Source organism: Eretmochelys imbricata, chromosome 9 (genome assembly GCF_965152235.1).
Source record: "Eretmochelys imbricata isolate rEreImb1 chromosome 9, rEreImb1.hap1, whole genome shotgun sequence".
NCBI lineage: Eukaryota > Metazoa > Chordata > Testudines > Cheloniidae > Eretmochelys > Eretmochelys imbricata.
This window is the reverse complement of record NC_135580.1, coordinates 85,017,102-85,034,990: the sequence shown is the minus strand read 5'-3', so window position 1 is coordinate 85,034,990 and position 17,889 is coordinate 85,017,102. Positions and strand designations below refer to the sequence as shown.

The 17,889-nt window shown below is 42.8% G+C and overlaps 1 protein-coding gene across 1 annotated transcript in view; it reads left to right on the top strand.

Moving 5' to 3' along the window:
- Positions 1 to 17,889, top strand: part of COL4A5 (collagen type IV alpha 5 chain) — a 70,540-nt gene that overhangs the window by 2,998 nt on the left and 49,653 nt on the right. The window contains exons 4-23 of the mRNA XM_077826630.1: positions 1,327 to 1,407; positions 2,506 to 2,568; positions 3,392 to 3,427; positions 3,521 to 3,562; positions 3,699 to 3,791; positions 6,531 to 6,584; positions 6,695 to 6,751; positions 8,834 to 8,878; positions 8,980 to 9,033; positions 9,289 to 9,327; positions 9,628 to 9,646; positions 10,478 to 10,594; positions 11,585 to 11,758; positions 13,271 to 13,354; positions 14,094 to 14,186; positions 15,228 to 15,298; positions 15,518 to 15,709; positions 16,418 to 16,586; positions 17,308 to 17,400; positions 17,487 to 17,591. Coding sequence (XP_077682756.1) covers positions 1,327 to 1,407; positions 2,506 to 2,568; positions 3,392 to 3,427; positions 3,521 to 3,562; positions 3,699 to 3,791; positions 6,531 to 6,584; positions 6,695 to 6,751; positions 8,834 to 8,878; positions 8,980 to 9,033; positions 9,289 to 9,327; positions 9,628 to 9,646; positions 10,478 to 10,594; positions 11,585 to 11,758; positions 13,271 to 13,354; positions 14,094 to 14,186; positions 15,228 to 15,298; positions 15,518 to 15,709; positions 16,418 to 16,586; positions 17,308 to 17,400; positions 17,487 to 17,591 — 1,681 coding nt within the window. The remainder of the gene's footprint in view (positions 1 to 1,326; positions 1,408 to 2,505; positions 2,569 to 3,391; positions 3,428 to 3,520; positions 3,563 to 3,698; positions 3,792 to 6,530; positions 6,585 to 6,694; positions 6,752 to 8,833; positions 8,879 to 8,979; positions 9,034 to 9,288; positions 9,328 to 9,627; positions 9,647 to 10,477; positions 10,595 to 11,584; positions 11,759 to 13,270; positions 13,355 to 14,093; positions 14,187 to 15,227; positions 15,299 to 15,517; positions 15,710 to 16,417; positions 16,587 to 17,307; positions 17,401 to 17,486; positions 17,592 to 17,889) is intronic.

Sequence of the window (17,889 nt, the reverse complement as noted above, 5' to 3'; positions counted from 1 at the left end):
TGAGCTTGCAGGTGGTAAAAATGAAGTAGCTTCAGAGTCCCTTGGTCCTACCCATTCCCCAAAGAACCATGGAAATGGCGATCATCACAGGTGACTAGAATGGGTTCCAGGACAGGTGATAAATCCACAAAATAATAATAATAATCCACACACACACACACACACACACACACACACCCTTCTCCCCAAGACTGGAAAACCACTGACACACCAGCTTTGGTATCTGATTCTCCTCACAGGCATAGATCCTTATTTTAAAGGACAATTTCCTTCCATTGTAATTTAAGACACAATGGTGTGTGCACAAGCAGGCTATTAGTGAATGCCCCAGGTGTGTTGTGAGGCATTAGGCTAATAGAAGGCCTAGAACCACCAAGAAGTGTACAAGTAGCTTGCTTGTGCACCCTGCAGTGGCTAATTACTGTTAGAAAATATTACACATCACTTAAATTATCATGGGAAGAGGGGTAATGCAGAGAGTATATTCTCTTAGGAAACATCTACATGATGGGTAAGAGAGGCACCTTTTTCCTCCTAGTTTAAATATAGTCACATTTTATTATTTTTTAAGCCTTTATTTTTGTTTTTTTGAGCTACTTGAGCATATGGACCGAGAGCCAATTTAAATATACTTTCTTCTATTAAATACTAAATTTGGACGATGGAAAAGTTCTCTCAAACTGCTGCTGAAAGGACAGCTTGGCACTGTGGGGTCATGGAATGATGACTTTAACACTGCCGCATTTTTTTTCCCCAGCCCCACTCCCACTTCCCAACCAACTTCAAAAAAAAAAAAAAAAAAGAAAAAAGTCACATATCTGTAAATAAACTTATAACAAAGCCACATAAGAAGCGTTGCTTAAAGTTGAGTTATGCTGTATGGCCTAAGGTAATTGCAGACCCTAATGTAATGGGGCCCATCCTCTGGGATATGGGAGATAGCTGTGTAAACCAATTTTCTGGCAACCTGTTTGTTGCTTTCCAATGGAGATAAAATATTTTTTACTTTTCTTTCATGTTTATTTTAATCCCCTAACCTTTTGAAATTCAAGTTGGGTGCTTTTATCCAGCATGCAGATAAAAATATGGTGTACTTGGATGGCTGGTAAAAGGTTCTAAGCACCGCAAAAATTAATTCTGTAAGTAAATAGGGAACATTTTTTTAAAAGGGTTGTTTATTGGAGAATGAAGTACCTGTGTTATAGAAATAGTAGTTCTACATATCTCTGGGCATTAATATGACTTCTCGCTGTCTGTTGAAGCTAGCTTGAAGTGGAAGAATGCAGTGTGGTATTGATTTTTTTAAATCAATTGTTGTTCTTTTAGGGCGATCCGGGTGAAATAATTCTGTCATCACTGTCAGGCCAGAAAGGTGACCCAGGATTTCCAGGACTTCCAGGGTTACCAGTAAGTTGCCTAAAGTATTTGTTGATTGTATGCTTTTTGGTAGGGGACAAACTACACTGAACTGAATATTAATTCAGTCTGACAGCATAATTAATGGCTAGAACAATATTCAGTGCTATAAAGCACATGTGTTTCTATAAAAAGAACAGGTCCAACATTTAATGTACTGTATAGTTTTTGGGAAGTGGGGTTGCACATGAGTGAAGCAGCCAGCAGGGGGCCAATGAGGGCCTGGGGCTGCTGTCTTCAGAGTATAGCAGTGCTAAGAGCTACATGCTGGCTGCCACAGTGCGCTTGTGTATTTCCCTACCCCTCTGAGACACACTCTGAGTCTGGGCTAGTTCCTGAGTTCTATACTATTCCTCTCCCTTAGTAAAACTAGCATCTGCTCTGCTGGGCTGTGGATAAGGGGAAATGAGAGCAGAGCCTCAGCTGTTCTCCTTAGGCTGCATCTCCTCAGCAGTCCAGTGGCTCCAGCCCATCAGTGGGTCTTTGCTTCCCACACCTTCCTGTGAAAACGGCTAGTGACACCAGATAGTCCGCTCCCCTGTTGAGCCATTAGTAATTTTATTGGAGAGGTGTGGGGAGCAGAGAATGAGGAGCCCATGAGCCTGCACAGGACATGAGCAAGGATACAGTTTCGCAGTGCACTGCAGAGAGGCAAACCACAGGACTAGTCTGATCAGACGGGGCCTGTTGGCATCTCTGTTGTTCTGCTCTGTGCCTTGCTACTGTCTACTCTTGGCTGGAAGAGACCATAGAAATGCAGAGTGCCCTGTTATTTTTGCTTCATGTAGGAAGGGAGTAAAAGTGGTTTTAAAAAAAAAATCTTGTGCAATCCAAAGAGGCACCTTGAAAGTTGACAGCAAGGCACTCCCTGGTGTTAAGTGGCTGTAAGTTCCCCATGGTATTGGTGGTCTTGAGGCCTTTCCCTTAGATGTGGGCTGTACATGGACAGGGTCATGGTTGGGTCCTTGGAGTTGACATTTATGAGGTGCTAATTCTTGTCTGCATGGCCAAGGCCCTCCCAAACTGATGCCAGCTGGAGCTTTTCATTGAAAGGGGCATCTCTGACTCCTTCCTTCCCTTTCCCAACAGGGTCCACCTGGTCCCTTGGGCGTACAAGGTCCTATTGGTCCCCCTGGGCCACCAGGTTTAACGGTAAGATTCCTTAGCTTGTCACATAGAATTAATTCTTTTCTATTCTTAGAAGCAAATTTAGCTTCTCAGCAACAGGGGGAGAGAATTCTCCTTGCCCAGGCCTCCAGCTGGAGGCAGAGCTGCTGAGCAGTAGCTACTGCTGCTTCAGGACCGTAGCAATCCCCACAGCTGCTCACTAAGCACCCTCTGGCTTGAAGTAATAAAAGTAACTGCATGCACAGCTTCCATCCTATACAGGGTTTACAGTTTTGTTCAATGGCTTTCAGCACCCCAGCTTGTTTCAGTGCCCCTGCAGCTGCTGCGCCCACTAGATGACCATTTGTGGTGGCTTAAATGCATCCCAGATCCACCAGCCATATTTTCAGTCTGCCCCCAAAGCCCCTTGTGCACCACAGCAGAGGGAGCTCCTGTGCCGTCTCCCCCTATCCTCCTACCTGTGCAGTGGAATGGTATTGCTTCTATCCCTTCTGGGCACTATGAGCCTCTGGGGGCAGGGGCAAGGTGGGATTTGCACATAGATCAGTGTTGGATTTGGGATTCCACTTGAACCTGCAACTGGGCATATTAAATAAGGAAGCAATTGTATATACTAATGCATTGAGTAAAACTTCTGGGGATGAGGACCAACTCTCAGTGGGAGACACAAATGCCCAGTCAATATTGGTATGATGTAAATAATTAGGACAAGATACAGGTCGGCTCTTTCAGAATTATTAGCAGTGGTATTATTTATTAACGTAACTCATCATCATTGTTTCCAAAGTGCTTTGCAATCCCCTGAGCAGAAAGTGTTATAACAGATTGGTTTTGTTTTGTTTTACAGGGACCTCCTGGTCCAACAGGGCTTCCAGGGCCTAAGGTATACCCGTCCCACCGCCGCCTTCTTTTCTTATTTTTCCCTTTAGTTGTGTTCAACTCTGTTCTAAGCGTTGATTATTTTAACTCTTTGCAGGGTAATATGGGTTTGAACTTCCAAGGACCCAAGGGTGAAAAAGTGAGTAGAGGATTTTTACTGTATTGCTTTCAGAACAATTCAAGCTTTTTTTACTGCATACTGGCATGGCTCATGTTGTCCATGTCTGTAATAGCCTGGGAACGTTTATATATTTTGCCATCTTTTTGGGTGTTAGGGTGACCAAGGCCTTCAGGGACCTCCAGGGCCACCAGGACAAATTGGGGAACAGAAGAGACCAACTGACATAGAGTTTCAGAAAGGAGATCAGGTGAGTGGGAATGGAGGAAACCGTGTCCATCTGTGGTAAGCACCTGTCCAGCTACTTAGAGCAGCTCATTCATTGGAGGCTGTACTACTCAGAATGACATCCCCCAAAGTACAGCTTGTTGGGGGTCCTGCTGCTTTTTCTAAAGCACTGAATTGTCATTTGCCTCAGCCAGACCTATCCATTTCTCCTATATCAGAGGGTGGGTCAATCATATTGGTTCAGTTATTTCATTTTGCACAATGTCTGAGCCATCTCCACATGTTCCCATTATTTAAAAAATTAAACTACACAAGAAACAGTCTCCAAAATGAAATCCTATGGAAACAATAAAAGTAATTAACCTTCCACAGCAAGATTTGAATGGCTAGTCAACTCTAAACGTCCAGGCTGAGATTTTCCAAGCTCTCTCGGGATTCAGTTCCCCAAATCCCATTCATTAGACATCTATGAAAATCTGAGCTGCATCTATCATATTATAATGAGGGGTCCTGTAAAAACTAAAATGCAGCTGACTTAACCTCCTTGTCATACAAGACATCTTGAGTCCCTTCTTTCTTTTGGTCTAAATAAAGTCATTTTCCATTCTCTAAGCACCTAAATCCACATCCTAAATATGCACATCTGGCTACCCCAGTGAATCTGTAGCCTTGCTGGCAATATTGCTACTGATTTTTAAGTTCCGTTTTCCCAACTGTTGCTTTAACTTGTACAGAAACTTCCCCACCCTTAACTGCTGAAGAGTCATTGGGAGAGATGCCAGTTCTGAAGATACTAAATTTGTCCTGTCCTGTTGATCCAACAACTTTTCACAATCCCACTTCTATTATAGGGGCTATCCCAGATGAGTCAGGCAGTACAAGCAGGGGCATGAGTGCTTTGGGGTTTTTTTCTTTGAAGTTCTGTGGTAATGCCAAACACCAGCCTGACCTTAGGCAAGGGATGAGGTGTATATTTTGAGGTAGGAGTGGTCCTTCTTCTATTCTGCTTACACTGCACCCGGGTATCTGGTTTTTTGCCGCTGTTTTAGGATTAAAACCTTGCTTCATTCTTTCTACCTTTTCATCCTGTTCTTGTTGGCAAACATTTCAGCATGAAGAAAGCATTGGTGGTCTGCCCTTAAGTGGGATGTGGGAAGGAGTGCCAGACCTCTCCTCCTTTCACTTTGACCAAAGCAATTTGTCCTTCCCTTCATAAGAACCTTTGGCCCTATTGAAGCATCAGATCCACTAATACACAACCACCCTATGGAGTCATCCTGGAAAGGTGGGAGTCTCTGGTGTTCTCTGATTCACTGGGCCCAGGGTAGTAGATGAAGAAGCAGAGAACTGGCCATCCCTTTAATTCTAAATTTGTGGGGAAATTCTGGCCCCATTAAGATCAATGGCAATACTTGCATTGACTTCAGGATTTCACCACAGTTGCCAACTTTCACACAGTAAATAAGCACCCCGACTTTCACAATAAGCCAAAAATCAAGCTAATCCCATTTCAAAACGAGGCCAAAACAAGCCAATCCCTAAGAACCCCAACACTCTATGTGACTAGATTCCTCCTGGCGTGCAGTCTGGGACCACTGTGCATCCCTGACTCTCTCCCTCCCTTTCCCCTGCTTGCCCCCCCTTGTCCCTGCTTGCTGGGAGCCGATCAAAAAAAAGCAGCAATAAGCTACAAGCCAAACAAGCCAAAAACTAGCCAACAAGTAACTTACGAGCCAATTAAGCCAAAAACAAACCTAATATCTGCATTTTTTTCGCGGGTTTGGCATGTCTGGATTTCTCCTTTGGGGTTTATTTTCAGCTTACACACTATTGCATCTGACATCTCTGACGGTCTAATAATGCCAAAAGGCAGCTGTATAAATATACAAAACAAGACAGTATTACTGTACATTCCTTAGAAAGCACCAAGACCTACAAACACAATCTCCCAGCAAATTGCATTTGGCCTTACACTAGCAATAATTTTAAGGTAAATATTTAGACTTTTGATGAAAGTAATGTACTTGGAAGTGAACTTTTGTAGACTGATCACCATCACAACTCAGTTTTTATTCATTCTGTAAAGGAGCCATCCCAAATTTAACACATTTGTAAGCCTGGGGCCATCGCACCTGAAGTTGTGATCTCAGCTAATTGCACAAGCTAAGCAAGGTCAGGCTGGGCCTGTATGTGGATGGAAGTCCTGCAAGAAAAAAAGCAAATCCTGATGAAGTGCTTTGAGGGATTCAGTAGCTGATGCTCTCCCCTCTAAGTCAGTAATGAACTAGTTATTCAGCGTATGCTACCGGAACTGCAGCTATAGAAAACAGAGGTCCTACCTTTCACTAAAAATCCAATGGCATTATTCCCAAGAGCAGAGGTATTAATGGTGTCCTTGCATCTTCAGTAATTACTCTCTGCCCCTTGACTAGCCTCCTGTAATTTCAGCTGGCTAGCTTATTTTTATTTCCTGCCCTAAACTGTTGTGCAGCAAGCTGTGGGCAGCTAGCCAGCCACTGTGCTATATGCAAGAGGCAATTGTATCTCAATGATTCAATGAAATAAATAGAGTGATCAGTTAACAAAATGTGTACCAGTACTTTGGGATACACATGGATCAAAGACACTTGATAAAAACCACTAGCACTCGTGGCACATGAAGAAGTTTAAATGACAGCAAAATCCTGTTTAAAACAGTTGACCCAATGTTGGGAGGTGAGGGCTTTAACCCCCTTCTCTCTCTTTTCCCCATGCCTGACAGGGTATTCCAGGAGAACGAGGTCCACCAGGACCCCCTGGGCCACAAGGTCCTCCTGTGAGTAATTCCCACGGTGGCATTTTTTTCTTAGAATAATGTAAGAGAATTGTAAATTCGTTCTGCTCTGTCCCCATGGGCTGAGTGTAAGACGATGTTTGTGTGTTCAGGGTCCTTCAGGTGGCGTGAAAGGTGAAAAAGGTGAGCAAGGAGAGCCAGGCAAAAGAGTAAGTAACTTCCTTGAACCAAAGATTTATTTTTCCAAATGCTTTTAGCTTTGAGAATTAAGCAGATATTGAATTCAGGCCATCAGACTCTCTTGGTAAGAGATTTTATTTCCTCCAATGATCTACAAGATATTGCAGATGACACTAGTGATTCACTGGCGTGATTCTAGCTGAGTGTAAAAGCACCTTTTCAATGCACCCTAGTGGAATTACCCTGAATGTAGATCTTAATCTTGAGGCAGGAACAAAAGGGGTAGAATCTCTGTCATAAGCATTGGACATAAACGCTTTACAGTTATGTATGGAAATTTTCTTTAAAGCTATTGAGGCTGCACAGCTTGAGTGACAGTTTCCTTTCAGAGAGGGTCTCCATTCAGTTACCCTAACAGAATCCCAGTAAGTCATGCTATTGACACATTTGTAAGCTGGTGCCTGAAAACCCATTCTAAATGGAGTGATCTCTGAGGTGAGCAAGTAGAACAGTAGCCTTTGAAAACTATATTAAAAGTTAACTCCTATCTGCTGTCTCTGGAGGAGTTGTTGCTGTGTATATGCAGTCTGGTGAGGGGAAACACAGGGTAACGGCATACCTTGCAGGGATGGCAATAGGTCACTTCAGTCATAGATTCAGAGCCAACTATTCACCTTTCTTGAGTCGGGATTGCATTGGGTATCACAGGTCAGTGTGGTGAAGTAAGATCAGCAGGGGTCCAGTAGGTGGACTGAGGAGATGAAGTAAAGACAAGCTGCCATCAGTTCATAAATTCTCTGTTGGAAGTTAGTTTCCTTGTATAATTCCTGTGCCCACAACTTCAACTGAGGGCAGTGGGCCCTTCCGAATATCAGACCCATAGGTTTCACAGAGGTTAACCAGGTGAGATAAAATGCTTTTATGATAGGTTTCCGCATTTCCCAGCCCCTGGTTTAAAAAAAGACTGTGCAAAAATTCCATTTATGAATTCAGCATTCTAGAGTCCTACGTTTCACTCAGGAGGGGCTTTGTTTTCATTTGTTTTTTGGACGTAGGATAGAGAGGGAAGAATATAAGGCCAAAACTCCCATTATATTTTGCATGCTTTCCCAAGTTGCTTCACTGTGAGATATTAATTGCTGGGAGAGGGGACACAAATCTGCATAGATCAGAAAGGGTACAAATGCTTGTTTTCTTTCTTCCACCCTAACTTTTACCCACAGTATATTTTCCCCCTCTGATTTGGGACATTTATGTTTACTGGGGGCTCGAAATGCAGTTCTGCTGTGAGGTGTGACTCTACAGTAGCATGTGGGGTTCCATTTTTATTTCACGTGTCTCAATTTCTGTATCAAGTGGGCTCTTTTACAAGTACGGAGATGATTTTGTAATTGCCAGCCTCTGAAAGTCAGCCTGGAATTTCAAAGCACTGTTTTTTTCCAGATTGAGCATCATCACTAGTAATAAAAATTCTGCAAACCAACCTTTGTCCTAGTTACACTTGTGTGGCCCTTGTTGTCTACTGTGGGGTTGTTTGGGTGTGACTAAGGGCAAATTTTGGCTCTGTGTCTAAACCTAGTCAACAGTGCTGTTGATGACTGAGCTGCAGTAGAATCCAGCGCACTGTCTCCAGTATGTGGTGGTGTTGCAGTGGTAACAGTAAAAATGGTGCAAACTCTTTTGTCCTGACAATAATCAGGTATCTGCTGCTTATGTGTATTCACTGTCATTTGAGTATGAAGGTGCATTTTTAAAAACTCACTTTTCAGACTAGAATCACAATTTAAGCCCTAAATCTATATCCAGGAAAACTTTCAGTGTGGGGGAATCAGCACTTGTTAAATTTGAGGTCATTTTATGCTGCATTCTGATAATACGTAGGATTTCTGTTGATCAAGCTTTTGTTACCCTGGTTTTCTATGTTAATCCTCAATTTAATTAATGCCGGCTTATTACACCTCTCTTAATTGTGAGATTTATCATAGGGGTTGCATTCTAGAGAGTCTTTGCTTCATTTATCTACTACAAAGGGAAACAAATCATGCAGTTCCTGGCAATGGCTCTTTGCCACTAAAACTTTTTATTTTTCAATGAACATTTGTGTTTTGAAGGGGAAACCTGGCAAAGATGGAGATTCTGGTCAGCCTGGTAGGGATGTGAGTATCTTATACGTTTCTCACCTAAGCAGATTCTTTGTAATGCTCTTGGGATATTTGCAGCGAATATTTTGAGGATGTTTCTTTTCCTTTCCTTGAAGGGTTTACCTGGTGAGCCTGGTTTAAATGGTGTTCCGGGAAGAGATGGTGAAAAGGTGAGTGTGGGTTATTTGTCTTTACTGCAAGAATAGAGTAAAAGCCTGCCTGTCACTGAAGCTTACATACCAATGCCCAGCTCCTACTGTATAGAAATTGCATTGCCTTGCCTTATCTGTTAACCTGCAACAGAATCTTTGCAATCTCTTGTTTCCTGACACATAAGAACATAAGACACTTTTTTGAAAACTAATTTTTTAGCTCTCGTGTTCACAAATATGTCATTCAATAATCTGTAAATATATCATTGGCAGGGTCTGAAAGGTGAACGTGGTCTGCCTGGTCCTCCTGGAGTGGTAAGTTGCTTTTGCTTTCTTCTCCTTTTCTTCTGTTTGGTTGGCAGTGCACCATTTTGTCTCCTCATTTCTTCCAGACATTAGTGTTTCCAGTTTATGCTAGTGCCTAAGAGATCCAGCAGGTAGCACCAAGTGTTAGTCACCACAACCCACTGCTCCCTTCCTTTAGAATGTGTGATCTTGCGTTCCAAGGTCTTTCAGTTATAAACACAAGGCCAGATTCATATCTCACTCACACCAGTGTAAATCAGAGGCAAATCCACTGAAGGCAATGGAATAAAAACATCACAAATTAAGATCATAATCAGTAGAGCTGGTAACAAATTTTCAGTCAAAATGTTTTTCCGATGGAAAGTGGATTTTTTCAATGAAATCTGAATTTTTTTCCAACCTGCTCTAATCATCCCCACAGTGAGCAGCACCATGAAAATATAAATATCCCCACGCTATTATTCATATAATAATCCATATTAATGTAATCCTGTAGGTCATGGAGTGTCTGCAACTGAGAAATTCTAATGATGTCACAGGAGTTCTCACATAGGGTTGGATTCAACTTCACTTCAGAGAGTAATATCTTATTCCACAAGCAGTCCCCCGGAAACAAAGAATAGGGTCAAATTCTGCCTTATTACAGTGATGCAAATCCAGAGTATCTCCATTGACATATGTGGCATTGCTATGGATTTGCACCATAGTTGAAACTTCAGTTGAATAAATTGTCAGATGAAAACAAAAGATTTTAAAATACCTGGGGTGAAGATTCTGTAGTTTGGGTGGGTGTATTGTAGGTTTTCTTCTCGCACTGTTTTTGGGAATGGGGTGTGCCGTCAGGCTTGGCTGTAGAAACCTTTCTTGCTCTCATTCTGACACCATTTGCTTCTCAAACCACAAGAAGTGTGCACTAGTATTTTTTAGCTAACCATGTGGGAATGCAGTACGGCCTCACAATAATAGTGCACTCTGCTGGAACAGGGGACTTTCTTTTTTTAGCAGACTTTTATTTGGGATCCCAGTTGCATTAGAAGGATCGTGCCATTGGTTTGAAATGTCGTGAGCTGGCTCTTGTGGCTTTGCTACACACCGACCCACCTCTCTTCACCTTTCTTGTGACTTTTTCTTGGCTTGTTGATATGACAGATCACAGGAAATGGTGTAGAAGTGGGACCAAAAGGGAATAAAGGACTTCCAGGATTTCCAGGACCCAAAGGCGAGCGTGGATATCCTGGCTTGCAAGGGCCTCCTGGCTTGTCAGGGCCTCCAGGTAAGAGCTGAGGTGAATTGCTTGTGTATTTTGCTATCTGGAGTTAGTTAGCTTCATGATCTTAGTTCACTGCCTAGTGGGGCAGTGGCAGTGTGGCAATAATCACCATCACAATTGATACCCTGGTTGGCAGATGGCCTGAATGACCAGTGAAGGCAAAACTATTAAGAGCTACCTTTGAGCCCTGGAGATAGTCCTCCAGCTGAGGGTTGAGGCATGAGGACTCTTGAACATTCATGGTCCGTGCTTTTACTGTTCTGTGGTGAACAGAGGATGCTAGTCTTCAGGGCTGTCAATGAATCACCAGTTAAGAGTGCTGGAGTAGTAACTTAAGGGTAGTTTAGCCCTTTGTTGTTTGCAAGTAATGTATATTATCAGAGTTCCATATGTATGGAGACGAGTTTGTGTCAAAATTGTTGAGACTGACTATTAAATATAGGTTTAAATACAGACTGGCCAAGTGCTTAAAGGTAGAGTTGATGAAGGACCACGTTTAGAAAGCGGTTAAAGGAGCTTGCTAGCCATGTCTATCAGAAAGCTGTACAGGGAAGGAGAACATTAGGTAACTCTAAAATTATGACAAATAAATACACGTTTTTCCTTTCTCTAGTCCTGTTACAATTCCTTCCTTACCTAAATTGTCTACTCATGTTAAGTCTTGGGATCAAGTTTTCACCAAAAGTCTCTGCAAATGTAATATTTGCCTGCCCCAAATTCCACACTTGTGCGCACACATGTACATCAGGATGCGCAGTTACCTGGTTTGCATAGAAAAATGGGTACACCTGTAATTTGGCTCTCTTTATGGAGGCCTGATGAAAACTCTTACCCCATAATATAACTCCTATGCCATGGTCACATACATGAAGATTTAGAGAGAGGATGTTGCCTATGGTAGTAACAGCAACCTAGCCAGCTTTCATTGTCACCTTTACAAAAGTCCATGGTTTAAACCAGAGATACTGAAGAATTAGCTTTTTTCCATTTTAGGGATTGCAGTTGTAGGCCCCCCTGGTCCACCTGGTTTGCCTGGGGAGCGAGGACAGAAGGGGGATCAAGGTCTACCCGGAGTTTCCATACCTGGACAGCCTGGACTTGATGGACGGCCAGGGCCACCTGGACCTCCAGGTGCCCCTGGACCTCCCGGAACAACTATCCCTCCTAGTAAGTGATATCTTCATTGACCTGCAGCCTTGAAATACTTAACAGATAGATAGTTACTCAACAACAAGGAAAAGAGACTAAATATCTTTTACATAGGTTTATTTTGTCCCCCTGCTCCAGGGACACAATTCAGCTCCAGCTGAAGTAATGGAGAGACAAAGGTGACGTAATGTCTCCTTTATGCTTCCTTCCCAGCTCCTGGTGCAAGTTAGAGCACCAAAAGGACTGTCCTAACTTTATGTGGTCTGGAAGGGTCCCCTTGCTAGCTAGGAATTATCATCTTGTGTTTCGGTGTGGCCTTGCCATGCCTTTTCCTGGCTCCCGCCAGCCCTGACGTACCCCTTTTTGTAAAGTGGGCTTTACAAGCTTTATTACAGCCCAGGATTCCCCCATATTGGGGGAATCTCAGAAGCTTTAGGGCCGCTTTAAGGTCAGTTTGCACCACTCCAGTGGCATAGTGTTAATAGAGGAGGGCCAATGATGTGGCCCCAGAGGTGCAGAATAATGCTGCTTCCAACTCGTGCTAACAAATCCCACTTGTTCTAAATAACAAAGTAGTTAAGGATGTGTTGGGATTTGCACTTAAATAAGGATTAAGTCCCTCTCTGTCATTCTTTAGAGATTGAGTTTAGTCTCCACATTTGGCCTAATAACTCGTTAGAGGACCATTAAAATTTCTGTTTCATTTCAGTAAAACAGTTCATAACTTGAAAAGGAAACATTTTTCAGAGTGCTCTCTATATTAAATTTTGCTCCATATTCTCGTTTCTTTGGGTCCTCTAACTAAACAGCCAAAATCCCCCATGAACTCCAACTCCCCTCCCTACACACACATGCCCCACATTACGTCTTGGGCATAGGCTACTTTGGAGGTTTTTTAATTAAATACATTGTTATTCCCCATATTTCAAATGGACTGGCTCAGGTCCATATGCTACTTTGTATTCTAACTTTGCCAGCCTGCGTCCCAGCTCCAAGGCAGGGAGATAAGCTGAGCAACAGAGAGCCTGGAGGCAGGCTCTGGTGGTCCATGCTCAGATGAGGGATATGAAGGGCCAGGCAGAGTGAGCAGGCTTGGAGGGGGAATGCGGGGTTGAGTGGAACTTTGGGAAGGCATTGGGAGAGAGGGGCTAGCATGGATGTGCAGCGGGGAGTCAGGGAGAAGCTTCATGTCTCTACGCTGAGGCTTTTGCATATCATGAGAGTTCCTCCCCATGGGTGCTGCTGTATATATTGGCACATTTATGAACAGAGTTATGGCTGCATATTGGTTGCTAAGGATGGGGGTGAGGAATGGAAGGGGAGGGATATTGATTGGGGTGTAGATGTAACTGTTTGTTTTCTTGTGTTTTATGGCTTGCATTGTTGTACCGTGCAGTGTAGAAGCCACAGCCCCATTTTAGCAGTGTCCGGTGTGGAGCTTCCCCAATCTCTGTTTAGTGTTTCCTGTCTCCGTTCAACTGATAGTAGAGTTAACTCTCTCTCACTTTCTCTCAACTCTTTCACCTTTAGGTGACAGAGTATGTCAGCGAGGGCCCCCGGGTTTTCCAGGACCTTCAGGAGACAAAGGTTTTATGGGGGAGCGAGGCCAGAAAGGTGCATTGTCATAAGTATGCTCTGTCTCTTTCTTGTTGTTTAAAGCATCTCCCACATCAAAGAGGATAAATTCATGAATACGTAGGAAATGCTCAGCTAATACAGTGCTGAGCATCATAGAAAAGCCGGGTGTACATCAATAAAAGTGTTAAACCTCTAAAAAAAAAACCTTGTAGGCTTTTTTTAAGAGAGTATAATTAGAATGTTTTTATGCCAGCTGTACTTTACTAAACATTTCCCATATTGGTTGTTTTTTCCTTCTTCCCAATCATGATTATAACTCTTGATGCTGGCATTTAATGTCCTTTGAAATCCCAGCTCCTAGCATCGAAAGATTTGCCCCCTAAAGGAGCTAATACCTGGAAAAAGTTCTACATTTGGATTTTTGAACACTGAAAGGGTTTTTGTTTGTTTTTTGTTTTGTGTTGTTTTGCATTTTTGCTAAACAAATTCCATCAGATACATCTGCTGTGTACCATGCACTCTACCTGGAGTCCTTTTTCGGGTGATAGTAGATCTAAATGCTACTTTGGTTCCTAAAAATCAAGGATGCTAAAAGTGATGTCTATGAGAAGCCTTCTGCTAATCTATTAAGATATTATATAATTATATAAAATTATAGTTATCATATGCAATATGATATATACCGTGAATATAATGACAGTACTATTATGTTGGATGCTCTGTGTTTTCCAGAACTAAATGCTCATATCTGCTTTTATAATGTGACTCTTTCTAGGTGATAAGGGAGAGACGTGCTTTAATTGTATAGGAACTGGCATTTCTGGGCCTCCGGGGGACAGGGGACCACCCGGACCTCCAGGTAGCCCAGGTAAAATAAAAAACAGCTGGCTGCATTTTGTTCTTTATTTTATGGCCCACAGGTGTGTGTACGTTTGTGTGCAAACTCAGACACAAAGCCTAACTTCAATGTGCATGTACACATTACCCTTGTGTGCCCAAGTGATGGGATGCAAGGGCACACGTGAGTTCACTGTAGACGAGTTGAATATATGCGGAAGTCCACCCATTTTTGAAAATCTGACCCTTAAGAATCAGATTTTTAAAATGGTACAGATGCTCCCACTTGATATTTTCCGCTAGTCAAAGTCAGGCTCACAAGCACTGTGCTTACTTAAAGGGTATTATCTGCTACCTGGTTACCTGGAAGGGAAATGAATTTCAACTCCTTCCTGCTTCAAAAGAAACAAAGAACCAGTTCAGAGATTACTGTAGGGGGTGATCTCTTTCAACATCATTGACATAAACCTCAAGTTTCAAATTAGTTTTACTCACCTAAGATCAGGCTGTCCAAAACAGTGGACTGAATTTGATCTTGGTTTAAGTGAGCATTTGCTAGTTCAATGACATCAGTGGAGCTGCAATTTCATATGCTAGGGATTAATTTGGCCCAGCAGCTTTTAATAGGACAGGTAATCTATACAGCAGTTTTTGAGTGAGTAATATCTATGACTTTATCTACTAGATGAGACTGATGTGTTGTAGAGCCATCCTCAATATCAGAGTAGTTGGTGGTGGGATAAGGATCTCATCACCGTTTCACAAAATTGTGGTGACTTCAAAATAATTTAAGGTCTAGGGTAACATTTTCAAAAGTTCCCCGGTGACTTTGGCACTTAAGAGTCTGGATCCCATTGATTTTCAATGAGATGTAGGCACTTAAGTGCTAAATATTTTGAAAATTGGATTTAGGAGCCTGAGTCACATTGGAACCTTTGAAAATTTTACCCCTGTCTAAATCTTGCCTGCTCTAAGAGATTTCTCCTACTGCCTCAGCCTTGGCAAGTATGTACGTCAAACTAAGTGCCAGATATTCCCAATGCCTAAATCTTGCATTCTTTTATTTAATCAGGATCTCCTGGTTTCCCGGGATCGAAAGGTGAAAAAGGGCTAACTGGCTTAACCGGGCTGGTAGGGCCACCAGTAAGTGTTAGTATGTTTCATGGGGGGAATTGAATCTAATTTATCGTAAGCATAGTATCAATTTACTATTAACTACATGTCCTTTCGTTTGCACAGGGAAAAATTCCTATTCAACAGTCCTTTTCCATCTCTAATTACCATGAACCTATTGTCATAAAATTGCAGCATTCAGAAAGGAGATGGAAGAAAAACCTAAAATGTTTACTTTTCTTTCCCTAGGGATTTCCAGGACCTCCAGGTGCCCCTGGGCGTCCTGGTTCTAAAGGGGACCCTGGGGACAGCCTGGCTTTCCCAGGACTGAAAGGTGACAAAGGGGACACTGGTTTCCCAGGACCTCCTGGTCTTCCTGGCATAGATGGCTCTCCTGGACGAGAGGGACTGCCAGGTCTTCCTGGATCCAAGGGGGAACCTGTAAGTTGGGTTTTATACTTGGATGAACAAGGTCTTAGGAATGTTGTGAATCCATTCAGAAAAGTACAGAGAAGGGGATGTGAAAATCCACTTTTCCCTCAGCATAAGTGTGGCTGAATAAAATAATCTGTCTATTATAAAAGCTGCCCATCCTCAGCTCTGACAGTTATTCTATTTTTGCCCTTTCCTCTTCAAGCTGTGATTTGTGCTGCATGAGGGTGGCAGAATGGGTCTCCATTGATTATCTGTCAGTCCCTCTTTCTAAATGAGTAGAGGGACTGCTCTTGAACAATATACAGTGTCAATGCTCACTGTCCTCCCCACATGGCACTTCATTAACCTGCATCTGGGGTAGAAAGTTACAAGGACCAAGAGTCTAACCTGATCTCCAGCATGATGATAGAGGGAGGGATAGCTCAGTGGTTTGAGCATTGGCCTGCTAAACTCAGGGTTGAGAGTTCAATCCTTGAGGGGGCCATTGAGGGATCTGGGGCAAAAATTGCGGATTGGTCCTGCTTTGAGCAGGAGGTTGGACTAGATGACCTCCTGAGGTTCCTTGCAACCCTGATATTCTGTGGTTCTATGATAACATGTTAGACAGCTACCAGAAATTCTAAACAAAAATAATTGTTTCACTAGGTTTAAAACTAAACTCTTAAATCTGTTCTAAAGCAAATGACTGCTCTTCTCCCCCACCCTCCTGTTCAGGGTGGTGTTGCTTTCAAAGGAGGAATGGGACCTCCAGGTGATCCAGGAGTGTCAGGTCTTCCTGGAGACAGAGGACCTATGGGACCTCCTGGTTTTGGCCCACAAGGTCCTACAGGTGAAAAAGGCATTCAAGGTGTATCGGGTCGCCCAGGGCCCCCAGGAGTTCCAGGTGGGTGTATTTTCATATGATATTGAGCAATAACAGCAAGTTGTACCCATTTGGCTCAGCACAGCTTCCAGATCATTGGGCAGGGACAAGCATGAAGGCTTTTAAAATTGTACCTGAAAGCAGTAATTAATCATGGCATTTGTGAGCTTCCCTGCCAGTAGCCTCGCGTTTGTCACAAATTGCCGTTTCTTCAACAGTACTGAAATCCAAAGCCAAAGACTGTAAACCAGCTTGCTGTAAAACTGGAAATACCTCTGCAGTCTAAAGGCACCCTGCTAAACCCCATGCTGTGGTAAATGATGTAACTTTTTATTAAGATGATGATCACTAGCAGACTTCATGACTTATTTGAAGAACAATTTATAATGCACATATGGCAAGAAATGCTTCTGAGCCCATGAAATGGGGCATAGTGAGGCTCAATAAGGTGAGGTCTGGAAGAGAAAAGTCTTCAAGATAACGTGACTTTAACTTTTGATATAAGGTGACAAGAAACTACACTTGCATTTAGATTGATAAAGCAGATAAGCAATTTTTCAATTATCCATGTGTCAGACCCTGGACCTGATTCACTGATTTCAGTGCTATTTCAACAGTGTAAAACTGGAGTAACACAGTGGTGAATCTACCCCATCTATGTGTAGATGACTAAGGATCTCTCTCCTTACGTACAGAATCTGTACGCTGTAGAATGATGCGTCTGTATCCTATCCACTCTTAGGTCCGAAAGGTGAACCTGGTGAAACTATTACAGAATCAGGAGTTCCAGGCTCCCCTGGACCTCCAGGAAGAAATGGTGAAGTAGGACTTCCTGGTAAGAGCATAACTAGACGTCCAAGTAACCCTCTGAGTTTTCACTCTGACTTGCTTTTGCTAACTAAAAATGATTTTCCCCTGCAGGTGATCCTGGTCTGCCAGGTCAGCCTGGCTTGTCAGGCATCCCAGGTCCTAAGGGTGATCCAGGTATACCTGGCATTGGACTTCCAGGCCCACCAGGCCTAAAAGGTATACTTGCTACCACACCTTTGGAGAAGGGAATTATACTGGCTTTGGGCAGTGTCATTTTTCAGTTTTAATCTTTTTTTCTTAGCTTGCTCACATAGTTACATTCTTAAATCTCCAAAGTCTTTAAAAATGCCTACCTAAGTTGCATGCCGCTGTTAAAAGCATTGGAAAACCTCAGTTTAGCTATGGTCCTTCATGTCTGTTCTCCTGTACTTTTGTGGAAGCTTAGGCTTTTCAACCCATCCTTGGGGTTAAAATCAAATAGAAGAGATTTTAGACATTGTAGAAGAAGACAGTT